The 25,770-nt window shown below is 38.5% G+C and overlaps 1 protein-coding gene across 4 annotated transcripts; it reads left to right on the top strand.

The window, feature by feature from the left end:
- Nucleotides 1-1,293: 1,293 nt before the first annotated feature.
- On the top strand, nt 1,294-25,286 carry LOC106914993 (AP2-associated protein kinase 1). Of its 4 annotated transcripts, XM_088008979.1 has the most exons (19): nt 1,294-2,113; nt 5,789-5,907; nt 6,297-6,405; nt 6,825-6,967; nt 7,098-7,219; nt 7,307-7,388; nt 7,726-7,858; nt 7,971-8,074; nt 8,268-8,347; nt 8,890-9,053; nt 9,367-9,542; nt 10,367-10,555; nt 11,306-11,493; nt 11,771-11,961; nt 12,034-12,102; nt 16,108-16,209; nt 17,241-17,402; nt 17,705-17,791; nt 23,021-25,286. In XM_088008979.1, the coding sequence occupies exons 1-19, from the start codon at nt 1,954-1,956 to the stop codon at nt 23,821-23,823; spliced, it is 3,183 nt and encodes a 1,060-aa protein (XP_087865105.1). In that variant the 5' UTR covers nt 1,294-1,953; the 3' UTR covers nt 23,824-25,286. The 4 variants fall into 4 exon arrangements, with proteins under 4 accessions (XP_087865105.1, XP_087865102.1, XP_087865103.1 ...); XM_088008976.1 differs by lacking the exons at nt 1,294-2,113; nt 5,789-5,907; nt 6,297-6,405; nt 6,825-6,967 and having other exon boundaries at nt 7,073-7,219; nt 9,370-9,542; XM_088008977.1 differs by lacking the exons at nt 1,294-2,113; nt 5,789-5,907; nt 6,297-6,405; nt 6,825-6,967 and having other exon boundaries at nt 7,073-7,219; nt 16,108-16,176.
- Nucleotides 25,287-25,770: the final 484 nt, after the last annotated feature.

Genomic DNA, 25,770 nt, shown 5'->3' with positions numbered 1-25,770 from the left:
CATGAGAGGGACAGTTCATGTCAGGTGTCTTAGAGATAAGGTCAGAGGGCAGACTGAGTCGGTTCAAACACTTTCAGAAGAGAGACAACGAATATATCTGTAGAAGGATGCACAGGTTGGAGCCACCATGCAGGTGGAAGACCAAAGAGGAGATTTATGCGGAAGTGGTGAATGAGTATCTGAAGTTAGTTAGTGTGAGGGGCAAAGAATGCTGAGGATAAGATTAAATGTAGGAAAATGATTCACTGTGGAAACCCCTCCAGGAAAAAGCTGAAAGACAACAAGAAATAAAGATAAAAAATTAACAATAAAAATATATAACTATATAACAGACCCTGCATGATATATTCTGGTTCTGTGAAAAGGATAAAAAGATTAAACAATTTAACATTGTTTAACGCTTCACATTTTGACATGTTACACCCACAAAGTTCAATATGTTTTACTGTGATTGCATATTAGAGCTTAATTTATATTTAAAAATATATACTAACCAGCTATAAAATAATTTAAGTTTTGACGATCTGGGGAAACAAAGATAAAAGAATCAGAATTATTTTTTTCTACATATGTGTGTATTTTTCAATTGCAACATCTATGAAGACTTTTTTGTTTGTCAACTTGATGTGGAAAAAATGGACACGTACAGGAAATAAACACATAGAAACATGATTGTGCATGATGTGACAACTGGGTGCACTGGGTCTAGAGAAACAGCAGAGCTCGGCCCTGCTGAGGGTCTAACAGTTTACATAATTATTTCAGTTTGCATTTAATATGTCATAGACCTGTGTTGCAGAACATCGATATCAAGGTCAGTGGTGAGGTTATCCTACTTGCTACAAGGTTGTCTGCAGTCTGCATCATGCATGTGTTAGATTTGATTAGTTGCGTTAAGGTTTACTGCTGCAAGAATCGAACGAACCTTTTTGCAAGCACACCATTTCCAAACATTTGTTCTGTACATCCACCTGTTCCCATCTTCCAGGTCCTTCCTGCTGCGTGATGAAATGTACAGCTTCCCCGAGGTCAGGGTTAAAGCTCCAGCTTTTGGTGACAATGTGATAATAATTCATTCCTAGTCTGAAATGAAATGAAATGAAATGAAATGAGATCGGTTTTGTCCATTACTATCGCTATCAATGATAATAATAATAACTATTATAATAACTATAATTATAATGTCATTATCGACTCAGTGACATTAACGGCTTATGATTTTTATTTTTATTGTCCGTGTCACCATTAAGCAGACTTGAACAGCCCAACAGGAAGTTGTTGTTGTTTTGACCAATCAGAGGGAAAGACCGCAGCTGGAAAGAAGGTGCGCTTCCCCAGCAGCCTGTAGCCACGTTAGCCCAGTCACTAACCTGGAGCTGGTCAGCAATCCACAACTTGCTGCGGACGCGTATAGGCAGTGTTTTGTTGTTGTTTTTTAGCATGAGACAAAACCGCTAATGAAGTGGCTAACACTATGTGTTGAAGACACCAATAGAGATGTGTTATAGGCTACACTGGCCACCAAGGACCTACCTGGCTGCCCAGTCTATCGACTGACAGCTGTCACCTAGCTGCTTAGCTCGGGAGCTAGCTAGGTGAGCTAACGGCTAACTGGGGATTTTTTTTAGGCTCACAGCCAGGCTAGTATAGTCAGCCGGTGTTGGTGTCGCCTCAGCCAGAAAACAATGACTTCTTGAACATTTGACTCCGCCTGTTGGCCAAACCATGAGTTAGCAGAGGCTCTTCAGACAGCAGTGTTTGGCATTATTTCAAGCTAGTTCAACTATTTTTTAGCTGCAAGGTAGCTTACTGCTATCATTCAGTTAAAGCTACTGCAGGAGGAAAACACCTGTTCCTCGGTGGATTAGGACCTACTACTACTTGCTGCCGCCTTTGTTTCGACTCTGAACTATTTTTTGGACTTCGGCCTACTCTCGATAGCATCTGGGTGAAATGAAGAAATTTTTTGACTCTCGTCGGGACTTTGCGGGCTCCGGGCCTGGTTCGGGAGCTGGTGGAGGAGGCACTGGTTCTGGCGGCGGTGGGAGCTTTATTGGACGGGTCTTCAGCATCGGAAGATATCAAGTGACTGTCGAGGAAATTGTTGCAGAAGGTGAATTACGTGTCACTTAGCTACTCTTGATTCATTGTCTGAAATGGGAAAGTGAGGTATTAGCACAAGACAACTTTATCGTTCGGAAATTAATTTGGTTGCAACCCTGCTCTTTTTTTTTTTTGTTTAGAGGTCAAAACTGTTGACTCGGGTACTTTTGCCTGAATAGTCCTACTTACAAGTAAACAGTAACAATCATTTAAATTGTTTTGCCTAGATAATTTTCCAAATTGCACTTGAGAACTGAGAGTAACAGGACCTAAGTGAATTTTCAGCGAGGTTCTAAAATATATAACCAAGTTTTTCCACTGGTATTTACACATTCAGACTTTCTTGATGCTCAGATTTAGGGAACCATAGTCATTCTAACATTGTCTGTGTACTAAAACATCACTGGGAACCACTGTTGAACAGCTGAGATCTAGTATTTCAAAGTGAATAATGGTGAAAAAAAAAATACTTGCAACTTATGTTAATCTTAAGCATGGGATGGTTAACAAATCTTTAAAAAGGTATGCCATGTTGTTCCATGGTTGTTTTGTCTTTGCAATGAGAATCTACCATGCTTTGTTAGCTAAGAGGGCCTGTGACTAAATAATAAATGAAAAAAGACTGATTAATTTATCAGTTCTCTCCTGTAGAAAGGCCCCATATGTTTGGACACCGTCTGGTTTTATAACCTTTGCTTTTAACAGACAGTGTGTAGTACGCTTTTCTAAATATTTTTCAGTCACAGAATTTTGCCCTTATGCTCATTCATTTCTGTTAAATGTGTTACACATAGTAACATTAATATACCTGCATCCACCTGTTAGTGTTTCAGTTGTTCACACTCAGTTGATCTATGGGGCCATTTTTGGTATTTCTTTGTGTCATGTTGTTTGTAAACTGTATAGTAATTGAGGGGCCATGTGATTTGCATCATCCCAAACCCCAGACTGTAGTCACTGGAAAGCCATACTATTAGTGACAAGATGTAATTGATAACTTCGAGATGTGTAATCAGGGCCTTGAAAGACTTTGCAACTGCAGATACATAATTGTTGTCTAGATTAGTTGTCCTTTTCACACATTTACATGGATTTGCTGGCGCACCTGTGCAGGAGATTGAATAGTATTATCCTGACAATCGGTTACGTCAGGAGGCAGCGGCTATTTGTAGATGTACTTAGTCATTTAGTCACACAGTCTACTGTAAACATAGACCTTTGCTATATGTTGCTTAAGAAGGCTTTGCAATCCTAATTTCCAACATGCACCTCAGATTGGACGGCCAAGACAGCAGGGGCTGCACTGTCATTACTCTTAACCTCTCTCACACGTCGTCAGTAAATACTAGAGCTGCACAAAATAGTGCGAGTAGATTAACATCACATTATCAGTCTTTATTAATATCGCAATGGATTATTAGTCCCCATCTGCACAATGCCAGTCAGCTGGTTGACAGAAGCATCTTACACTTTTCATTTGCTTAGGAAAATGAGAAAAAAAAAATACTTATTTGTGCTGTGAGCACCATGCCTATGATTTCATATTGCCTGTTAGGACAGATAACCCAACTAATTTGTGAAACAAATTAATTTGAAGTCTGAATAAAATCAAAATAAAGGTAACATAACCAAAATAACCTTATAATGCAGATACCACTATCTGCATTATAATGCTATCTGCTTATAGGCCCAGGCCTATGATTACATTTATTGTGCCCAGTGTATAATAATTTTTCTTTTTGATGTTTCTACTCTGTTTATTTTCTGCATCTTTTTTGTTAAATGTCCAGTTACTGAAATCAGACCAATCACAGTCAGATTGTTCCTCAAAACTAAACCATGCAAAGTGGTGCTATTAAAAGGTTGCTAAAATTGTTCTTGCTTTCTACTCCCCCAATTTCTGTAACAGTACAGATGGCTGAAATGTAGCTTCATGCTGTGCTAATCAAACATGAGGCCGCCTGGTCACGTGGAAGAGTCTTTGGCTTTGCGATGCCAGACGGATGAGTCAGTGTTGGGCATGGCTCTACCACAAACTGTGTGAAGGAAAAATTATTCTGAAGCTCTGAAGTCACAACAAATATATACGATTTATCATTAATGCTGCAGTGCTGTCTTAGACTTGAATTGCATAGTCTTAAGATTGAACTAGACAGCTAAAATAGCCATACTTCAGTGAAAGCTGAAGACTTCAATAATTTAAATGACACCAATCAGGCATAACATAAAGGCCACTGGCAAGATGAAGTGAATAATGGCAATCTTTTCATCTTTGCAATAACCTGGATGCCCTTTGAATCGAGCATCTGTTAGACAGGCTGAACAAACACTCCTGATCCACTTCTGCTTTACTGCTCACAACATTCCTTTCTCTTTAAGTGGTTTATGTGCTTTTTCATGCTCTTTTATGCACTTTTTATCTGTATTTGTTGAGGGATGTAATTCTGAGAATGTTTGTTGAGCCCTTGTCGAGGATGAATTTCTATCACCAGCTGGACATATCGTAAACGTTTTCTACATGACAGCCTGCTGCTAACTGGAAGGGATCTAGCGGAGTCTCAATGGGTCAGGGCTGTTTTAGCAGGAAAAAAATAGTCATAATGTTATGCCAGATTGGTCTGTTCTTGTTTTTCACTTTTGCTATTTGCTCCTACTGGCTTTCAGTGATTAGCTGTGCAAGACTTCGAGGAATATTTTTGTTTCTTCACCCTTCTAAGATAATGTATTTAGAAAGCTGAGCTCAGGATTTCTCAGGAGGATGGCTGCTGTTCTTCTTGAGTTTAATGACATACTGACAATTTGCACAGAACATTTAATTGCCCTACTGCAAAATCAAGACCAGCTTTGAGGAGATTTAATCAGTCTATACTTTAAATCTCTTGTGTAAAACTTTGCACAGGAGACGATGGTTTCCTGTGTCCAACTTTTTTTTTCTTCTTTTTTTTAAGACTGATCAGGGGTGTAAAAAGTTTCTGTCCAAGAAATGTCTTTATTGAGTTAAGCCAAAACCTAGACCCACATTTTAAGCAAGAAACTTCAAAGCAAGTACTTCCCTAGTTGGGGTTATTGGACAATGAACCATTTACTAAAGTAGACATGCGTCTGCTCGGAACAGCTGGAGGAATACCAGAGAAAGTGCGACATCATTTTTGTTTGTGCTGTTCTGCATGAAGTCGGGCTTAATATGGTGCTCTGCAGCGTCAACATGATGAACTGATATGTGTCCAGACAGACACAAGTCCTCATCTAGTGCATCTAAAACGTGACTGAAATGCACTTTACTTGCAGGTTTGTTACAAACTAATATTTAGAGAGGCTACATTTTAGGTTTTTTATTTTTTTAACTATGTGATATTTGATCAATCACACTTTGATCAAATATTTCTTTGCTTTTTAATTTGCGATTGTTTCCAGCAGCAGCATTTATCAGCAAATGTTTGTTGCTACACTGGACTTTACCGGTATTCACATGGGTTTCATAAATCAGAAGTGGAACGTTTTGTGCCCAAGTCTTCTCCTGTTTTTGATCAGTGAGAGTCAGCAAGATACGTACACAAATGTGTCTCTGAATCAACTATCTTACTTGCTAACCCAATTTGCATCATGACTGACATGAAAACCAAAGACGTCGATTGCATTTTAATCTTCTTCCTTCCTTCCTTCCTTTTTTTTCTTTTTTTTGCAGGAGGTTTTGCGATTGTGTTTCTGGTGCGAACTCACCAAGGGCAACGTTGTGCTCTAAAACGAATGTATGTCAACAATGAACATGATCTCAGGATCTGCAAACTTGAGATACAAATTATGGTGAGTAAAAACAAGCAACTGCGAAAGGGACTAGGGTGCTTTCAGCATTTGGGTCCACTGAGGTTTTGAAACAGGTTACAGTCGTTGCTTAGATGTAATTGGATGAGCACCCTAGGTCTGAATTGCTCAGTACACAAAATGTACATCAAACTTTTGATGATTTCTGAGCTTATCTGTTTGTCCAGTACCAAACTTTGAGGCCGTTGCCGCTTGGGGAAAATACGCAGTTCCTGCAGCCACACCCAGCATGACTAACGGTGGATGGTTATCAGGATTATTTCTGGTTTTAGGACAGCTAAATGAGCTATTTAGGTGAAAATGATAAAAGCTACTAAAAGTATATTTGTCATTTTTGTTTTTTGTGTGCGTGTGCTTTTTTTCGCCCACAGAGAGACCTGGTAGGCAACAAAAACATAGTTGGTTTCCTGGACTCCAGTATAGCAGCTGTGGGAGCTGGAGATGTGTGGGAAGTCTTGATCTTAATGGACTTCTGCCGAGGTAAATCTACCCAACCTGCATCACTTCCTGCTTCTTTTTAACTCGAAGCTCAATTTCCTCCAGAGGCTCCTGGTATCTGATGGCAGCCACGTCAACAGAGCTTTACATTCATTCAGTGCTTAACTGTGCTGTTTTCCTTAAAGAAACATAGATATTTACATGTGGTTTTTAAAACACATGTAAATATTCAACAAAGATCTAATACTATCTGTAGCAGAAGATGTAGAACAAAGTTAGTGTAATAACTAATGAAAAGATTTGCCCCAACATTTGAACAAAAAGTTATTACAAACTTCAAAGATGTGACAAAATGAGAAATGCAAGCTATTTCATAAAACGTGTATTTATAGTAGTGTAATGTGTGTGTTTATTTCCATTTATGTAGCAAAGCTCTCATTGGGCTCTTATTTCTTTTGTAGGTGGGCAAGTGGTTAACCTGATGAACCAGCGATTACAGACCGGCTTCAGTGAAGCTGAGGTGCTGAGGATTTTTTGTGACACATGTGAGGCCGTCGCTCGGCTTCATCAGTGCAAAACTCCCATCATCCATCGAGACCTCAAGGCAAGCTTGACTAATTTGTTTGCATGCCTTTGCTACTTGCCGCCAGCTCTATGTTAGCTGCACTAATTGCTTAAAGTTCTATGTCACATTTCTGAAATAATTTCATTGTCTTATTTTTCTACACATGAAGGTGGAAAATATTCTCCTGCATGATCAGGGGCACTATGTGCTCTGTGATTTTGGAAGTGCCACAAATCATTTCCAAAACCCACAGACTGAAGGGGTTGCAGTCATAGAAGAGGAAATTAAAAAGTATCTATCTTACAAAGTTCAATAAATACCTTCTGTTTGCTTTACGGAGTCCAAAAGCCGATTTTTGTGGGTTTTTTCACCCCTTAGATACACCACCCTGTCGTACCGTGCTCCAGAGATGGTCAACCTTTATGGTGGAAAAATCATCACAACAAAAGCAGATATTTGGGTAAGAATTTAGTATTTTTTTAAATGTATTATTATTTTGAAGGAAATGAACTGCGAGCTTGTTTTTCTTTTCAGTACACACCATGAAAATATATCTGGCCAATATTAATATTCAGGTTTTTCTTAGCACTGACCTAACAATTTTGACAATTTCCAGTATTTCTTCTTTATTATTGCAAAAACTTTCATGCATAGAAATCAAAGAAGAAAAAAGTTTATATTTTTGATTGCGATAGAGGTTATGAATCAAACAGAAAACTAACTAATAAAAAATTGGGCTGATTCATGTCTTAGGTTAAACGTTGCTGCATCTCTAGTAAAATGTCTTGTTTTTTCAGGCTTTGGGTTGTCTGCTCTATAAGCTCTGCTTCTTTACGCTTCCCTTTGGTGAGAGCCAAGTGGCTATCTGTGACGGTAGCTTCACTATCCCAGACAATTCTCGTTACTCCCAGGAAATGCATTGTCTCATCAGTAAGTAACCTCATGTTTCACCCTGATAAATTATGTCCGAAACTCCTCAAATGTGTGTGAATGTTCGTATGTCTTACTAAAAATGAGTGTCCCATGTTTGTGAACATCTCAGGATACATGCTGGAACCCGATCCTGACAAGAGACCAGATATTTACCAAGTGTCCTACTTTGCCTTCAAACTGGCCCGGCAGGAGTGTCCTGTCCCAAATCTGCACGTAAGTCAGCATGACAGAAGGAGTATGAAGTGAAAATAAATCGCTTTATAACTTTGCTTGTTTTTCTCTAATACTTTTTATTAAGCTCAAATAATGAATAGTATTGATTGAGCCTGGCCAGTAATAACAAATAACATGTAGCAATGTCATAATGCAGCTGTTATTTTCTGGTGGCTTTGTCTTTCTTTTACAGAATTCCCCAATTCCTTCAAAACTTCCTGAGCCTATCCGAGCCAGTGAAGCAGTGGCCAAAAAGAGTCAAACCAAAGCCAGGTGAGTGGGAGACAAAATAAAATACTTTGAATTATTATTGTGAACCTTTTGGAGCTCTGTGTACTTTTTTTCTAAAATGTGTCTTCCTTACTTGAATTCTCACAACAGATATGATCCACTTGTCACTAATTAAGCTGTTTATATTTCAGCTTTTGTTGAGTTGCAGTGATGCAGTCGGCACAATCAGCTGTGTCTGTGTGCAGTTTTTATTTACAAATACCTTTATATGAAGCTGCACAGTGTGATTATCCTAAAGAATAATCATGATAGCCCTGCTGATACCTGATTTTTATTTTATATTTCATTCTTTCTGGATAAGTTTAGTTGCAACTAAAACTGAAAAGATTTGCAGCACATCTCTTCTACTTTTCTGTAAGGCAAGAGTTGAGCTCATTATGTTTTTGCTCGACATGTACCGTGAAGCAAATCACAAGGTGTTCAAAGGTGGAGACGTGCCAAACCAAAACCATGCAACTGAGAAAAGAGTCTAAGGAATTTTTTCACTATGCTCCCTATTTTTTCTTCTTCATTTTTTCCCCTAGGCTAACAGACCCAGTTCCAACTACAGAAACCTCTATTGCACCTCGACAGCGACCCAAAGCTGGCCAGCCGCAGTCGCAGCCTTTATCAGGCATTCTTCCCATCCAACCAGCTCTCACCCCACGCAAGAGGCCTAATGTGGCGACAGGAACACCGCCTGCTTTTGGTACAATCTGCTTTGTTGTATTGCTGGTTAGACTACTATTTAGTAGTGTTAGTCCCAAATGCATCTAACTGTGTTGGATCTGATGTATTAAGAATATTAAGTTTATGCAATTGTATTCTTACTTAAATTACTCTTTTTGCCATTAGTTTTTCAACATTGAGAAAAATATAAAGACTATTTAAAGAGTTTTTTGGGGGCACAGCCTGCTAATAAACACAGACAGGAAGTTTAAGTAGTTGAGCAAAATGTCTCGGTTAAGATGAATGACCCAGTTGCTTTTTTTTTTATTTTTTTTTTTTTTTGTCCCTACCAGCAGTTGGAATCAATGCCACAGCTGCTGTTCAACCTGCACAGCAAGCTCCAGCTGTACAGGCTGCTCATCAACTAACGCAGACGAGCAACAAGCAGCCGCAGCCTACGACTCATCAGCAGGTCCTCATGAAGACACAGCAGGCCTCACCCTTCCTAATCCCTCACAATAACCAGCAGGTAGGAGTCCTCCCACTGCCTGAATGAAAATTCAGTTTGACTAGATTGTATCTGCTGGAACAACTTTTAATCACAACTGTGTAAATATTACACATTGTCCCAGATAAGTAATTACCAGCTAAAATAAAGTGTTATCACAATATCAATATATGCAATATTACAATTGCAAAGAGCTGTTTGAACTGAAATAAATGGTAGCTTATTAAATGTTACCATGGCAGTGGGTGGTAGCTTTGGTAAAGCTTGTGGTTTATTGCAGCAGAAAATGTTTCACAAGGGAAATAAGATGTTTCATTGCCAAACATGGATATAGAGAGATACCATAGAGAGATACAGCTTATTCAAAAGCCACTTTAGTAAAATGTAAATCATAGATGCATTTTCTTTCCAGTAGCTGGATATATATGTGTCCATATTTGCAGGAACCCTAATTAGAAAGACATTAGCGTCGTTTATTTGTGTATTTATGTGCTTATCCCAACTCATATCACTATTGTAACATTTATGACATTTTACTCATATCGTGCAGTAGCACAGAATAAATTAATGTCAAAAACAAATGGTGTAAGCCTTCATAATATTAAATTAATAATGTTGAGAGAGGATCACTCAGTTATTGGTGATTAAAATTAATCCTACCACTTATGGCATCATGGCTCGAATGAAACTGGTCTATTTATATTTCACTGTGATGATGTTGAGTTATTAATACCTTCCAAGATGTAAAACTGAAATTTCCCTTTGTGTTTTCACAAGTAATGAACAATGGTAAGACAGTAAGCCTTTCTCATAATTGGTTGTGTGGTTATCCCAATCGACCACAGAACCTGCAGCACCAACAACAAACACCCTCCCATGCATCTGCTGTGCTGCAGTCCAAAGCTAAACCTGTTTCCCCAGTTTCCACTCTGCATCTTCAGCAGCAGCATGTAGTCCACGAACCAGCCGCAGCTCATCTTGCTCCCATTCCAGAGTCTGCAGTCATTGCTCCTACAGCTGCCCCAGAGGATGTGGTAACATCTCACTCCTGCTGCTGTTTGCAGCTCTTCGGGTCGGGGCTGATTATTATTACTATGAGGTCATCTCTAACGAATCACATCCCGATTTATTCATTTATTTTTTCTGTTTTCTTCCTCGTCTTGGGCAGTGAATGTACAGAAATTGAGTGTCAAGAAATGTGTTTAAGTCGATGAGAAATTGTATGCTTTCTGTTCTAGCGATTTTCTCAACATGGATTGTCTAATTATAAATTAAAAGTTCTCCTGAGTTTACTTTCAGTTAACTTTTTTCCTTCTTTCCATTAATTAATTAACATTCTACTTAATTTTTACAGTATTTTACCTTGTTTTTAAATTCATAAATGCACATATTTTTTCTGATCAGTTTTTTGTAATGCATTTACAGCTGAAAAAACTGAGCAAAAAAAAAAAGTGCAGTGACGATAAATTGGAAGACAAAACAAATCAAAGTAAAATGTACAAATGTTTGACAAACAGAATTATTTTCCCACATGTGGCTTTTTTGTCTTTATCTGTTAATTTAATTAACTGAAAGTAAGCGACTTCTTCTCCCCAGAAGTGATTTAATTTCACAGCATGGTTTCTTTGATTTGACTTATTTCCTCCAATAACACTTCCCTTATGTTTCCTCTAACTTTGTTTTATGTCTGGGGTTAGATTCTGCTTTGCTTTCCAAGTTGATGGAAAACTTTGTGTTGCTGTTTTTGAACCTGACCTTCTGTGTCCATTTGCTTCTCATTGCAGACCCCAGGCAGAGAGATGCACAAAGCTGGCTCTTTGACACCACCTTCGTCACCAAAGATGGCCCCAAAAAGCGGCCACAGACGAATCCTGAGCGATGTCACCCACAGTGCCATCTTTGGAGTCCCAGTCAGCAAATCCACCCAGCTGCTCCAGGCAGCCGCAGCTGAGGCCAGCCTCAACAAGTCCAAGTAAGCAGAATAAACTCTTTTCAGCAATCCAGGAATAAAGAGTCCTTTTCATAGCGTAGAGCGAGTCTGGGAGGCCAGAGGGAGTTCATTCATACGGCAGAACTCAACAGTAAAATAAATGTCCCTTTTTACATCCAGAAGAATTGGGCTTTAGTAGCACCAGTTAATTCAGTCTTTAAGCTCGCTCAGTGAGTGCTGCACACAAACACTCTACACCTTCTATTCAGTTTCACTTTGCTTGTTTGGCCTCATGTATTTAAACGTGTTTGTGTTCCAGGTCAGCCAGCACCACTCCTTCTGGCTCCCCCTGCTCATCCCAGCAGAATGTGTACCATCCAGGTGGCGACGCTCCATCGACGCTCGCTGCACCAAATGCTCAGCCTGGCTGGAACCCCTTTGGAGATGATAACTTCTCCAAGCTAACTGCAGAGGAGCTGCTCAACAAAGACTTTGCAAAGCTATCTGAGTGTAAGTTTTGTGCTGCAGCATGTACACCCACTGGTTGTCATTGATCTAAAACACTGTGTTGTTTCTGCACAGCTGCTCAGCCTGGTGAGATAGACCTCACCTCCAGCGAAAGTCTCATTCCAGAGCTCGGGGCTTTTCCAGGTAAAACGTTACAATATTCTTCTCTAAGCTGTCCGATTACTTTATTACAATACCCAAATGTTTTCTTTGATATTTGACTGGGTCTGTGTCTCCAGCAGTATTAAGTGGCATTGCCAAAGGTGATGTGTAGAGGTTTTGTTGCTCATATGCTCTGTTGTTTTTTTATAGCAGTTAGATATATGCTCCTTATCTAGTTGCACCTTTCAGTCATTTGTTCTCAGTTTGTTTTTTTACTCATGTTTTTTTAATATAAGGCTCTTAGTTATGCTCACTGTGCTGTTTGGTCAGGTCTCTGATTCCTTCCGACTTTTGGACGTAAATATTGTACAGTGTGTGTAAAGTATTAAGACTGCCAAAAATATTGTTTTTCACAGACTTTGCAGTTCCACCAACATTGGATTGTTGTTGTTTTGTTTCTAGACCTTGATTTTGTGTGCTGAAGTTCAAAATGAATTAAATATATGGACTTCAAGTGCTCTTATCTAAAAAATACACCACATTTTTGAAAACTGAACAGGTTTTAATGGAATTATAAGGCTTTGGGAGTTCCTTGGAATACTTGGTGATCACTTTTACCTTGACACTTGACACTGTGCTCCATGCTGGAAGCACCTGTATCCATCACCAAATTGGGGTTATGGCATAAAGTTGCTCTTGGAGTATGTTTCCACTTTTTATTTATGGCATTGTTTATGCAAAGTTATGAGAGACTCTTAAAACGTTCTGCATGGAGCTTAATTAGAGAAGTCGATGGCCAGTCCTGGTCCTTCTTGGTTCTTCATAACATTCCAGCATATAGTAAAAGTTTCCACTTCACTGTATTTGCCGAAACGCTTAAACCTCCTTGCTGCCATTTCTTGACAAGCTTTGGTGGCAAAACAATTTTAGTTGGATATTTTTTAGGAGATGGACTCTAGTAGGGACTCTGAAGCTTTATTTTAAGTTCTGAGTGATTTGACAAATGGTTTTTATTAGCAGGAGCGTCCTTGCCTGCAATGCCCATTTCATGTATATTTATTTATTTTCCTTGTAGGTAAATAGTGACTTAATGCGCCACTCCCTGTTAAAGAAAATTATTCTGCTGCTCTTATTCCATCAGAATGACAGCATATATACTAGCTGTGGAATTAGCATTATTAGCTTCTCTGTCTGCTTTAAATCTTTCCCCGGAGCTGATTATAAAGTGATTGAAATTATCCTACCAGGTCATTTTAGATCAACCATAAATAAAACATAATGCAAATATTTTTTTTCCCTTATTAAATACATTTTCTTTAATTATGTTTTCGTTTCATCTAATCATTCTACTTAAGATAAACTAACGCCAACTGCCCACACCAAAACAGGAGCAGTTAATTTGCACACCGTGCTTTCATGTTGACGTAGCTCACAGCCTCACAGTGGCTTCTTGTCCATGTCCATGAATAGACACCTTAGATTCAGCTAGATGGCATCTCACATGCAGCTCTGCGCTTTCACTGTCGCATGGCAACGCGCAGGACAAATTCCCTTTTGTTAATTGGATTGCTTTACTGCAGGAAGAGGGCTTACCAGAGCCACGAAGAACAAGTGAGAGTTAATTATTCTGTCATGTTAAAGTGATGATCCAGCATGTGAGGCTCTCCTCAGATTAACCTTTGAGCAGTAGTCATCTTTGTTTGTTTGAACTACTTTGTGCAAGTGCCGTTCAAAGTAATTTTGTTCTATGCAAAGAGGATGTGATTAATCTTTCACACCCTTCATGACTCATCTGTTAGATTCACAATGACGTTTACTCGGATAGCAGTCACAGTCTTAACATTTGCTGATGAAGTAATTTTATGGAGCACTTGTTAATATACAAAAATTTTTGGGGGAAAAAAACAACTTTTTATCGTCACATTTTAATTTTCAGCACCTTTATTTTTTACAAATCAAAGATTTGTGTATACCTTTTGATAAATTTTGGCCTTTTTTCCTCATAGTCAGGGCAGGAAAAGGTCACATCTGCTGTGTCATTTCCTGAGTCAACACATTCCTTGTGTTAAGGTCTCTTCCACACCCCATTTTGACTCATAGCACTTTCCTTGTAAGTATGAGCAGCAGCCACCGATTGGTGGTTTTGTGCATGGATTGCACCCCACTTCGGTTTGTGTTGTCCTGGTAACAGATGTTTCACCCGATTTAAAACCATTGTATGTGACATGGTAAGCTATCTTAACCAATTTTACTGTAGGTTCTTGTAATGAAGAGTTACTTGGATTTATTTTTTTAATATAAAGGAATCGTGCTAAAACATGTTCTTACAAGATTTAGAAAAAGAGATTTGGTGCCCTCATTTTTTTAGCATAGCATTATTTAGCCATTTGAATGGACAGCTGCTCTACTAACTGTTGTGTAGTGTGTGGCAGTGTTGAGTTGAACTAAATCAATTAAGAAACCATGCAAAAATATGTTTGTTTGTTTTTTTTACTACTGTGCACTAATGTTTCCCCTGCGGTCTAAAAAAGTTTTCAAATAAGACTAATGGATGTCTTAAATATTATTCAATTCTTTTTGGAAATCAAAATTTTGTGGCCCTCTGTACTTACTAACATTTAAATGAATTTACTCACCAAGAATGCACCCGTCCCATACAGAGCCAGCTGGTTGTTTGTTCTCAGCCGTGCTGTTGATTAGAATAAATGAGCCGTGCCAGGACACACTGCGACTGCCACATATGGAGACGTGGATGAAATGCTGCCTATTTGCATAAGTGTTATATCAGCCATATGAGCACAGCTGAGAGCTTCAGTTAAATCAGGAAAACTGCTCCTTCTTCAAACTGCACTTCAATGTTCAGCTGTTTTGGATTTGAAATTGATAAAACTGGCTGAGGAGGGATTTCTTCCCATACAGCCGGAATGGTTTAGCTGGTTGACGGCTGTGGTCCTGATCCAGTCAGCCAGCTCCCTCTGACAGCATCTCACAACCACCTTATGCCCAAGGATCAAGTTGGTGCCACTGGACTTTAGCTGTTTAGATTTTGTTCCGACTGTAGGTACAAACATGTTTTGTAGGACTACTATTACTCAGTCATTTGCAGATCATCTCATATATAATTAGTGGATTGTCGTCTTCTCTTCGCTTTGACAGAAGAAGCTAAAAAGACGCGGGGCTTTTGTCATACTAATACCCCAGGGAAACCGAAAGTACCGGACAACTAATTGAAAAGAAATTAGACTGAGATCCACTTGAAAAAGTGAAGCATAAATGTAAAAAATGCTTTGCTTACATTTGGATTGTTAAGTTTGCCAATAATTTTGGTAAGCTTGTCTTTTTTATTACTTTCTGGAGACGTTTCAGGATAAGATTATGCTCCAGTGATTAAAAGGATGAACTGATTTTATGGCTTATAGTACATGATGTGTTGAGGTTGCTGTAACTTTGTCTCGGAAATGTAAAATAATGTTATTGCTCGTCGTCTCTTTGTCTATAGATGTGTTTCAGTTTGGCATTGCTTTAACAAAGTCTAAAGCAATGTTGCATGATAATGGAAAATACTTAAAACTCCAATATGCATCATAACTGGTAACAGGCCCATGCATATATCATGTTGCATTAACTTTCCAGCTGGTTTTGAACTTACTGGAAATTCCCCACCCAGCCATGGCCTTTTCTGTCTTTACAGCCGTCTCTGCTCCCTCACCAGGCCCTATTTTCTGTCTCTCACTCATTTAGAGAGTGATACAGAGACTGAAGTCCGCTGAATTTTCTCTGCTACTTCCTGACATTTTACCCTTCTCTGTGGCTCCTTTAGTACTTTTGTAGAAAGTTTTATGCCCTGTTACAGTCCCCATGCATTTCCTCCAAATTTCACATCTTGGGCTACTGAAACACATTTGAATGTGTTCTTAGCTTCCCCTTTGGTCAAAAAGTCCAATAGTGAGTGGGTTTCAAAGGAAATGAGGCCATCAGTTTGCACCCAACTACATTTATGTTTTCATGTCTATTACTAACAATCATATTTTTTCTGTGTTGGTGTAGCAAAGGCTGAGGTGTGTGTGGATTCCTTGATTCCTGGTTTGGAAGCTCCTCAGCCTCAGCGCCATTCAGGTCAGCCAGAACGTATTGCTGCCAGCATGCCAGGTCAGCATTCTGGACCCACAGATTAAAAAATGTAATAAATAACTATAACTTGTGAGATTGAATTATCGAAGGCTGATTTTTAGTCAGTATATAAGATTAGCGAGCTGCTGGGAAAAAATGTTGTTAGCAGTGATGTTTGGCTCTGGGCTCTGGGTGCTTTAGTGTGGCATTTTGACATGGATCAAAATTTTAAGTGTGAGTCTCTGAATTTTTTTTGTAACACTATTTTTGGTAGAGATGCACCGAGATATTTGCTGATGATGAGAATCTGCCTATTTAGCTTGATCAGTAAGTCAGACTCAAAAATCCAATCTTTTTCTGAGCAGAAAAAACATTACATGGAAGTAGAAATAGGTCTTGCTGACAGCAACATTCGTAGTTTGGAAATTGTCACTTAGTTTGCTAACTTCAGTATGAGGGAGATCCTTAAAAGTGAAGTTAAAAGAAACCAAACCAAAGAAGCTTTTTTTTTCTGCTGATGAATGCTGACTGGTCATGTAGCAGATTACAGGAAGGCTGCGAAGTTACTCTGTTTCATTGCCTGGATTAGTCTACTTCTGTTGCGGACTGAACTTTTAGAAAATGATGATGGCCTTTTGGCCGGTATTCAGACCTGTTTTCTCTTGCATTAAACCCAGACTGCTACCATGCTAATACCTAGTAGAAGATGCCAACTCACTTCAGCTGCTAATGTAGCTATTAAATCATTTAGTGACTGCAGGAAGGCTAGAACATGTTTGAATGCTGTTCCTCAAATTGTCCTTAAAAAACCATTTAATCTGCCAAAATCACTAAAACGAGGATCAAAAATCAACCTGATTTGTTCATCTTTACTTTTGGGTTATTTATACCTTGTTTCCTCAAATCTAAAATTCAGCATTCAACATTTAGTCAAAGCAAACATGAATACTTTTTGGAACTAATTTCTGCTGCGTTGCTCTCTGTTTTGTTGTGTGAGCTTGCTTTACTAACAGACTGGATCTTCCTTTGCTATTCTAACATGTTTATTTGGTCCTTTGGCTGCGCTTCAGATTCTTTCACTGGGGAGGCATCTCTGCTGGGCTGTGATTTGCTAACTCATACTTCTGCTGGAAGCCAGCCTGTTTCAGCACTCCCTTCCTCCTTCTCCTCTGGCCCTCCTGGTTGCGGCTCCGGATCCTGTCAGGAGGATCTGCAACCCAGTCAGGCTGCCGGTAAGCCCTTAGTTTTGCACCCGAGTGTGTGAGCCTGTCACTTTAAGTACCTCAGAAAGCAAAGAAAGCAGTAACTTAGGTATGCGTCATAGATAATAGAGCTGATAAACAACCTCAGGAACCTTGGCTTCTTTGTGGACGCTCTCAAAGCTGTGAAACTCTGATTCTAAGACTGACTCCTACATCATCTGTCTCTTTTTTTTATTTCCACACACACACCTTTTTTCCTGGCTTGTCTTCCCTCTCTGAATTAACCGTTTCCTCCTTCCATTTCTACCTCACTTGTTCTTCCTTCGCCACAGACTCTTTCCTCTTGTCTGGTGGGAAAAAGGGCAATGATGAAGAGTTTGACCCCATTCCTGTGCTCATTCCCAAAAACTCAAATCAAGGTAAGTTTTAAAGAAATTCAGGGATTTCACTCACACCTGGTAAGACCACAAAGATGAATGAGCGGATCCCTAGTTAACTCACTCTAGCTTGTAACAGTGATCGTCAGGGTGTGTTTGTCACATCAAGGCCCCCAACCCACCGCTCATCAAGCTCTCACCTTACCTCTTTTCTTTCCTTCATCCCGAATGTTAAACTGCCATTGTTTCCCAATTCGAAGTTTATTGGCTCTGTATAATTCATCTTGAGACTCACTTCATATTAGAGCGGAAAGTCCTTACACTCACCTATGATGATGCAGCTGTATAAACATGACCCCAGCTTATTCTTTGCTTTTTTCTCTCTCTGCCTCTGTTCATACTTTTTTTTTCCTGTCTGCTCTGCCATCGTTTTCCTTCATCCTCATATCCTTACTCATAATTTTCTTCATACGATCCCCTTTTATTGACTTTTTCTTTTGCTTGTCTTTCAAAACCTCCCTCGGCTCCTCCATGTCCATCTCTGTCTCCTCTCTTTCTTTCTGGCACGTTTTTCCAGGTGGTCACACTCACAGCAACAGTGGCAGTTCAGAGTCCAGCATCCCCAACTTGGCGCGCTCCCTTCTGCTGGTGGATCAGCTCATCGACCTCTAGAGGGGTGGGAGAGGTCGAAGGGGCAGAATGCAATCCTAAAAACAAAATGAAAAAAAAAAAAAAATGAAAAGGGTGTTGGAGAGACAGGCACTTACTGTATCAACCTTTTTGAAGTGAGGAAAAGCCAGCATGGATTGGTTCAGCAGAGCCTTTCTGTTTATGTGCCTCCTTGGCCTCAACTCCATCTCTAGCAGCGTGATAAGCTGGTTTCATGCATCTCTACTGGCCGTTGACATTTCCACGCTGGTAATTTTTTATTTTTTATTTTTTCCCCTTTTCTGTTCATGGCTGAGCATATCGTCTGCTTCTGTCCTGGCTTCACCATGGTTGTTTTTGGGTTTTCTTTGTTTTTTCATGCTTCCTCGTTCTTGCAGTAATGTCCCTCATTGATTTTTTTTAATTTTTTTTTTTTATTTTTGTTTATACACCCATGGTGATTGACTGTCATGGCGTGCACTGCTTGGTCACAGGTCCTTGGTGTTTTTTGTTTATCATGGTTGAATCTCGAAAGAACTGTCAGAAATGTTCCTGCGTGTCAAGAGGTTGGTGAAGAAGTAAAATTGAGAATGATGTAGACCTTTTGATGGAGTCTTTTTAAAAAAGATTTGGACTGGATCAAACAAGATGGGACATTAAGGAACCACTCAATCATTTACTGCTGCATTGAACAAGTTTTTCTGAGCAATATGAAAGGGAATTTGTTTTAGTTAATTTAACCCATTGTGTTCAAACAGCTTCAGTAGGATTACAGAGCATATAGCCTTAGAAATTTATATTCATTCAGTCCTGTGCTGCTATTCCCATGTGCATCTTTCACATTGAGGTAGATTATAGTGCCTTGCAAAAGTATTTCTATACCTTGAATATGTCAATGTTTTGTTCACATATAAAAACAACTTTCAGTGTATTTTTAGGGGGATTTTATATTATACACCAGTACAAAGTTGTATAATGAAGTAGATTTAAATTTGAAATTACTTGACAACTAAGAATTGAGGCACTTGGCATCAGAAGTAACTTGGCTGTTAAATTGAGTCATGGATATCCTGTGAAGAACTCAAACGTTGGAAACATTTTAAAAATTGATTGATTTGACTTGAACCTTTATGTTTATCACATAAAATCCCAACACAATACATAGAAACCTGTGGTTTTAGCATGTCAGAATGTGGTATAAATGCTTTTCCAATGCACTGTATAAGTAGTTGTATGCAGATTTCTTTGTCTGAATAACATGAAGGGTGTTACGAATGTTAAAACTACAACAATAATGGTTGTGACCTTTTGCTTTTTAAAAGGTGAAACTCTTGAACTTTGGCTGACTAGTTTGACACAAAGATGTTCTCCTAATCAGCCTTTTTCATAACACCACATGTGTGTATTAATCAAACTGGTGCATTTTTATTTGTAGTTTTACATTTTGTTTCCGACTCATGACACTAATGTGAACAGACGGGAACCAAAGTGAAATGAGATTTTGTAATCCTGCTGTTGGCGATGTAACGTTCTGCTCTCGGGGTCAGTATGAGTAAGCAGACTTTTTCAGTAATCATCCTTACACTGAAGGAGGTTTAGTGCAGATACCACCAAGTGTTTGTTTTCTGTGGGACAATGACCTGCCATGCTCTTAGTCAATTCCCTCTTCCTTACTCCTATTTATATTGACTACCTTCAGTGCAAAAATATCCTCTTGCTCAATTTCATTATTTTTAGCCCTTTTGATTTTAAATTGTTTTACTGTATATTATTTAAAGGCATTATATCTGTCATAGTGTGAATAATAATTATAGGGATTTAGTCATATATGTATGAGCGGTCCCATCATTTAACATGCTGAATAATTTATTTAGATTAAACACGCATATTAATTAGTGTATTTAGACGTGTAAATGATGACCCAGCCTGTCCAGTTTTCCATTATTTATTTCTCTCCATTCATGTCGATCATTCAGCCAGAGCTTTTTGATGTTGATGCACTCGATACATGAAATGGTGTGCTTCTGAGTTGTCTGCCCAGATCATATTTTTAGCACCTTGTTCCCATTGTACCACTGATATGTTACTGCTATAGTGACGGCAGATTGTTGTGTTGTGTTATAAGAGATGCTACGATGGAGTGTTTTCTTCCCGATGTCTCTGGAGCACCTTTGGTTCCTCGTGACTGCCTGTTTTTATTTATCAAATAATGAGAGAGAGTTGAATGGCAGCTGTACAAAAAAAAAGCATTACATTTGATGACAATCATTGCAGTTTATGTTGTTATATGTAAAAATCCCACCACTTGAATTGTGGCTTTTATTTTGTCAAGGAAGTTTAACTGCATTGCTGTACACTGTAAGCTTATTTTTAAGCGTAGTTTGACCTTGCATTTAACCTTGAACTGCACATTTCCTTCTGTTTTGCCATCACTGCTACAAGTAACGGTTTATGCATAAATCTCTTTAAGAAATCAAGTTTAATTCCTTTCATTCACAGAAAGTCACATGGTTAGGAATTAGCTGTGGTAATTAACACCTTTGCAATTGTATTATTCAATCATTTTTGATTGATGCAGTTCTATAATACCTAGAGATGCACTTATCAGAATCTTAAGATTTCTGATTCCCAGTTTTTGTAAAACTTTGACTTTGTAGCAACCAGTACCTAAACAGGTAATTATGATAATGCTAAATAATAAACTGAGCTATTGGAAATGTAATAAAGCAAATAACATTACCAATAATTTTAAGAAGTTATGGCATTATTTACCAGTTAGTAGTATTAAAAAAATCCTCTGTAAATGTAACCACTTTAGCCAGTAATGTAATAATACATAAGGCCTCATGTTTAAAAAAAAAAAAAAATTAACACTTTCTGCTAAATTACAATACATCATAAATGGGTATTGTAATTTTCATGTAGCGTATTCAGTCTTCAAAGTTATGTAATATAAAGCACTCTCCTCTTTATAATTGATTTTGTAAGAACTCATTTAAGATTTAGTTGTTCTACAAAATCTTAATCTACCGTATTGCTCATATACTTTAAATTCAGATATTTAAATTCATATTTTAGGAATATTACTACACGTCTTAATGATATTACTTGGTGTGCTGGAATTCTGGAATTGATGAAAAAGGAACAATGAATTGAATAATGTGTTGTTCATTTATTCTCTATATTGGAAAGTACCACAGCCTTGTTAATAAGTCATTATTAGTAATATCTTTTTGGCAAGTTACCACCATAATACATTAATTATCTATAAAATTATTGTCCTTGGCCATTATTACATTAGTTGCTACAAATCTGTCGATGTTTTTCATCACACGGTCGCGGTATCACATGAGTTTTTACACCTCTCTAGTGAATCTTTTTCAAAAAATCTTTTCCTGGTGCTCTAGAATGCTTTAAAGTGTCCAAAGTACTGCCCAGGGGCAATTTGTGTCCCCTGACTACAATTTAAGAATGTTAAAGATGTAGTCTACCACTAAATTTCCAGAGGCTGTTTTTTTTTTTTTTTTTTTTTTTGTAAATGGAGAAAGAAACAGCTGAACTTGTTGAAATCTGAAAATAGAAATTACGAACAATACAAAGTACACATTCTTTAAAAAATAATGCTTTTTGCTTTCTTTTTAATTTCATAGTAAATAGAACCAGAAATACCCAGAGTTGTACTCAAAACCAGACCTGACTGCACCCAAATCTACATTTGATAAGTGTGTTTAAGAAAATAAAAACCTGTCAAAATAAAAAAAAAACTGTATGCATTTCTTTTAATATCGCAAATGTAAAAATCGTTTCCCTCAAAAATGACTTTATTTGACGAAAATATTACATGTGTAGTAAATTGTTGTCTAGAAATAAAGTCCCAAAATTTATGGGGTCTTTTAATAATAACAATTAAAAAAATAAAAATAGCATCGTTATGCTATGTTATGTATCACAGCTCAATAACTTGGGCTGTGATCAGTACAAATGCGTTGCATTAGAAAGTAATGAAAGCATTATAAAATAGAGCACTGACTAGTAAAAACAAAACAAACAGGTGCTTTTCTTTTAATGGCTTCAACTAACATCTCTGCGAGAACTACCAGCTAACACCTTCTGCCAACGCCTCTGAGGTAAGACTCGCCTCCCTCCACTAATCTGTCCTAACCTGTCTGTCCCTATTTTCAGCTTATCTGTGACTATTTTCCCCACTTGTTTCCACAGACTTGCTTAACTCCATCTAAACTCCTCACATTTTAGATCATTCTTACTAAAATTTCAAAATACTGCTTTATCCCTGACATGGTTTAGAAGGGTTAGATTGAGACACCTGCAGCTAAATTGTGGAAACAAGACTTTTGATAGCATAGCTGCTAAACTTGTCTGTCCTATGTGGCTTGTTCCTCATAGAAGAGTTTATTTTGTAGTCTTGTGCTGGTTTGTCATCGTTCCGTCCTTTTGATCTGTAAGTGACAGATGTGTAGAGAGGGTTTGTTGGTCACAGGTGTGAAGTAACTCTAAAGGCTGATGGTGTGGCTGACGAAATGTTCGGCTTGTTATTTTCTGGTGGTGGTTGTATTATGTAATGTTTCTTTTTTCTTCTTCTTCTTTTGTGTCTTTGTTGTGTAGAAGTACAAGGGGAGAGTAATGGCTACACTGTGCTAGAAGAGGGACAGGAGGCTGAAGAGGTTGAAGAAAATGACCTGAATAATGAAGGCTGTGAGCACTCCAGCGATGAAGACGTGGAGAAGGCGGAACTTAAAGAGGAGCAGGAGGGGAGAGCAGTCGAGAGTATTGCTGCTGTTCAAGACTGCAGTGGCTCTAGACCTCTACTGATGGACTCTGAAGACGAAGAAGAGCATGGACCTCTGGTAGTTCCCCATTCATCCCTGCCCCCCAACACAGCACCAGCACAACCGCCTGCCGCCTTCCATCAATTGACGTCAAGCGCCTTTGCTCAGAATAATTCCTGGAATGTAGCAGAGACTGGTGTCACTCCAGATGTCTTCTCCAAAGCCCCCTTCCCGACTTCGCAGGAGGACTCCGCTGACGTTTTTGCCAATGCTCCATTTCCACGTGCCCCTTTTGTAGCTCCGCATCAGCTCGATGTGTTCTCTCAGGCTCCCTTTGGAAAAAGAAAGGAGGTCTTGTCTGCTCTGCCGAAGACCTCGTACCCACAAGCAGCTGGAGGTCAGACTCTAACCTCAGATCAAGGAGTGCTGGGACAGGTAGCTCAGCAACCGTTCCGCCCTCAAGCTCTGGCCAAATATTCCCGACACTTCGAAGGATCCGCAGCTGAGCAGCCGATGGCAGCTCCCGGTTTGAGCAGGCAAGCTGTCGGACCGCTTCAATCATGGACGTCAGAAGTTAATGCTGTAGACCCGTTCGTATCTGCACCCTTTCACCTCAAAGCACCGCAAGAAAAACCCTGAACACACTCTGAGATAGCAATGTAGCAGAAATTTGGACCCATCAATTATGCAAACTGCAACTGGCTTTACTGCATGCTGTCACCAGCGCTGCAGCTGGACTGCAGGCCTTGAACAGATCTCATCCTCAACTTGCTAAAATGAGATCAGGTAGTGCAAGTTTTGCTTCCCCGACCCGTCAGTCATCTTTCATCCCAGTGTGCATCTACACTAAAAACAATGTTGGGTCAACCATTTGATTGTTTTCCTGTCTACCTCAGTTACTTATTGTGAGGGAATTTGTGCAGAAGCTTTTGCAATTTTTTTCCTGCAAGAAAGAAAATTTAAGATCGACTGTAAAACTGTGATCGATTAGCACCCCATACAGTGGTTGTCAGAGGGAAACTATTCAGCATCATAATTTCACAGAAGCTTAACAGGTAGTTAAAAGCAGATTGCATCATTAGAGAATCTTCAAACCATCTAAATGTCTGTTTTGAGGGCCTTTTTAATCTTGACTTGTTAATGGATTGGATGCTGGAAATAGTTAAAACAGACATTTCCATTTTCGTGTTTTAAAATAAAATCTCTTGGCTTTTCATCCAAAATATTTACTCTTTTTTTTCTCTGTACGCAAAATGTTTGTCGTCACTGTTTGATGGTGAGATGTTTGTTTCCTGTTATGTGTAGCTCTGATTTTATTGCTAGGTAAAGGATAATTCAATAAAGCAGATCACAAAAATCTTTCTGTAGGTTCTCCAAAAAAAAAAAGCTAAACATTTTCAACACATTATTCGAGTAGATTCACCTGCTGCACGAAACGTGTTTTGCCCATCCTAAAGCTGCTTTCACATTTGATTGCACTTGCTTTCAGCACCAAATACTACTACTGTCTTTGGTGCACAACATTATAATGTAACACTATATGAAACAAATCTATTACTTCCAAAATGTGCACAAACTGACACATGCAAGTCTGTAAAACTGACGTGAAAATGTTTTGACTGTCTTCAGCACTTAATCTTTGTAATTCCTGCCAGGGATTGTAATAAGTGTTGTGCCTGATTGATGATGTGTCATTTAATTTATGTAATTCACTGTTTGAAAATATTTTGTGGTTTTTCTAGTTTATACAATCTTTTACACTAATTGTTTCCCGCCACGGCACTTTTTTGGAGAGGGAATCCATGCTGTTTCAACCCAAAGGTTAACTTGTGTTTCTCTGTTTGAAGTTCTCCCCATACAGTCTCACCCAGCCTAAACACATGAAGATTGCACAAAGTGACTGACACGGAGTCAGGGTTCTGTAGGAATGTGTTCTGTCAGCTGTAAAATGAGTTTTGAGTGCTGTTGTACACCTAACCTCTGAAGGAAGAGCAGAAAGTCCTGTTGGGCAATAAAACAAAAGCACTCAGAATACTTGTTATGCTGCACAGCCTGCCTTTAAAAATGTCATAAGCAAAAATATTAAATGAATGTAAATGAAATTCTGCACATGTTGCTTTTCTTTCTATGTTTTATGCCTGTTACCAAGTGTTTATGTTCTGACACTTTAGTTAAAATTAGTCAATTGTCACTTCCAAAGGCCAACTGTTCAATCAAGAAAGCCCAAAAAGTCTCAGTATAAACTGGATTTTGAAGGTCTGTAACTACACAACACTTTGAAGACCACTGAACACACCAGAGATGTGAGAAAGATTGTTTTAAAGTAATAATCCAAGCTCTGAACATTTCTGAGTTCATCTAAATTAAAGAAGGTATAGCACAGCTGGAAACCAACCAAAACATGTTCCAGGATAACTAAATTTATTTTAAATAGTTTAGGAAGCACCTATGCTTTTACATAAATTTTCAATTTAATTTAGTTGCGACATGTGTACTTGCAATATTTAAAGTATTATAGAATTTATTTGATATCCAGTTACAAATGTATTTATATTATTGCATGTTAAATTATTTGTTGACCAATTT

This window comes from Poecilia mexicana, unplaced genomic scaffold (genome assembly GCF_051168715.1).
Source record: "Poecilia mexicana isolate PSO_F unplaced genomic scaffold, ASM5116871v1 scaffold_9, whole genome shotgun sequence".
Taxonomy (NCBI): domain Eukaryota; kingdom Metazoa; phylum Chordata; class Actinopteri; order Cyprinodontiformes; family Poeciliidae; genus Poecilia; species Poecilia mexicana.
Note: the sequence above shows the minus strand (reverse complement) of the source record. Positions and strands in the feature narration are given on the sequence as shown.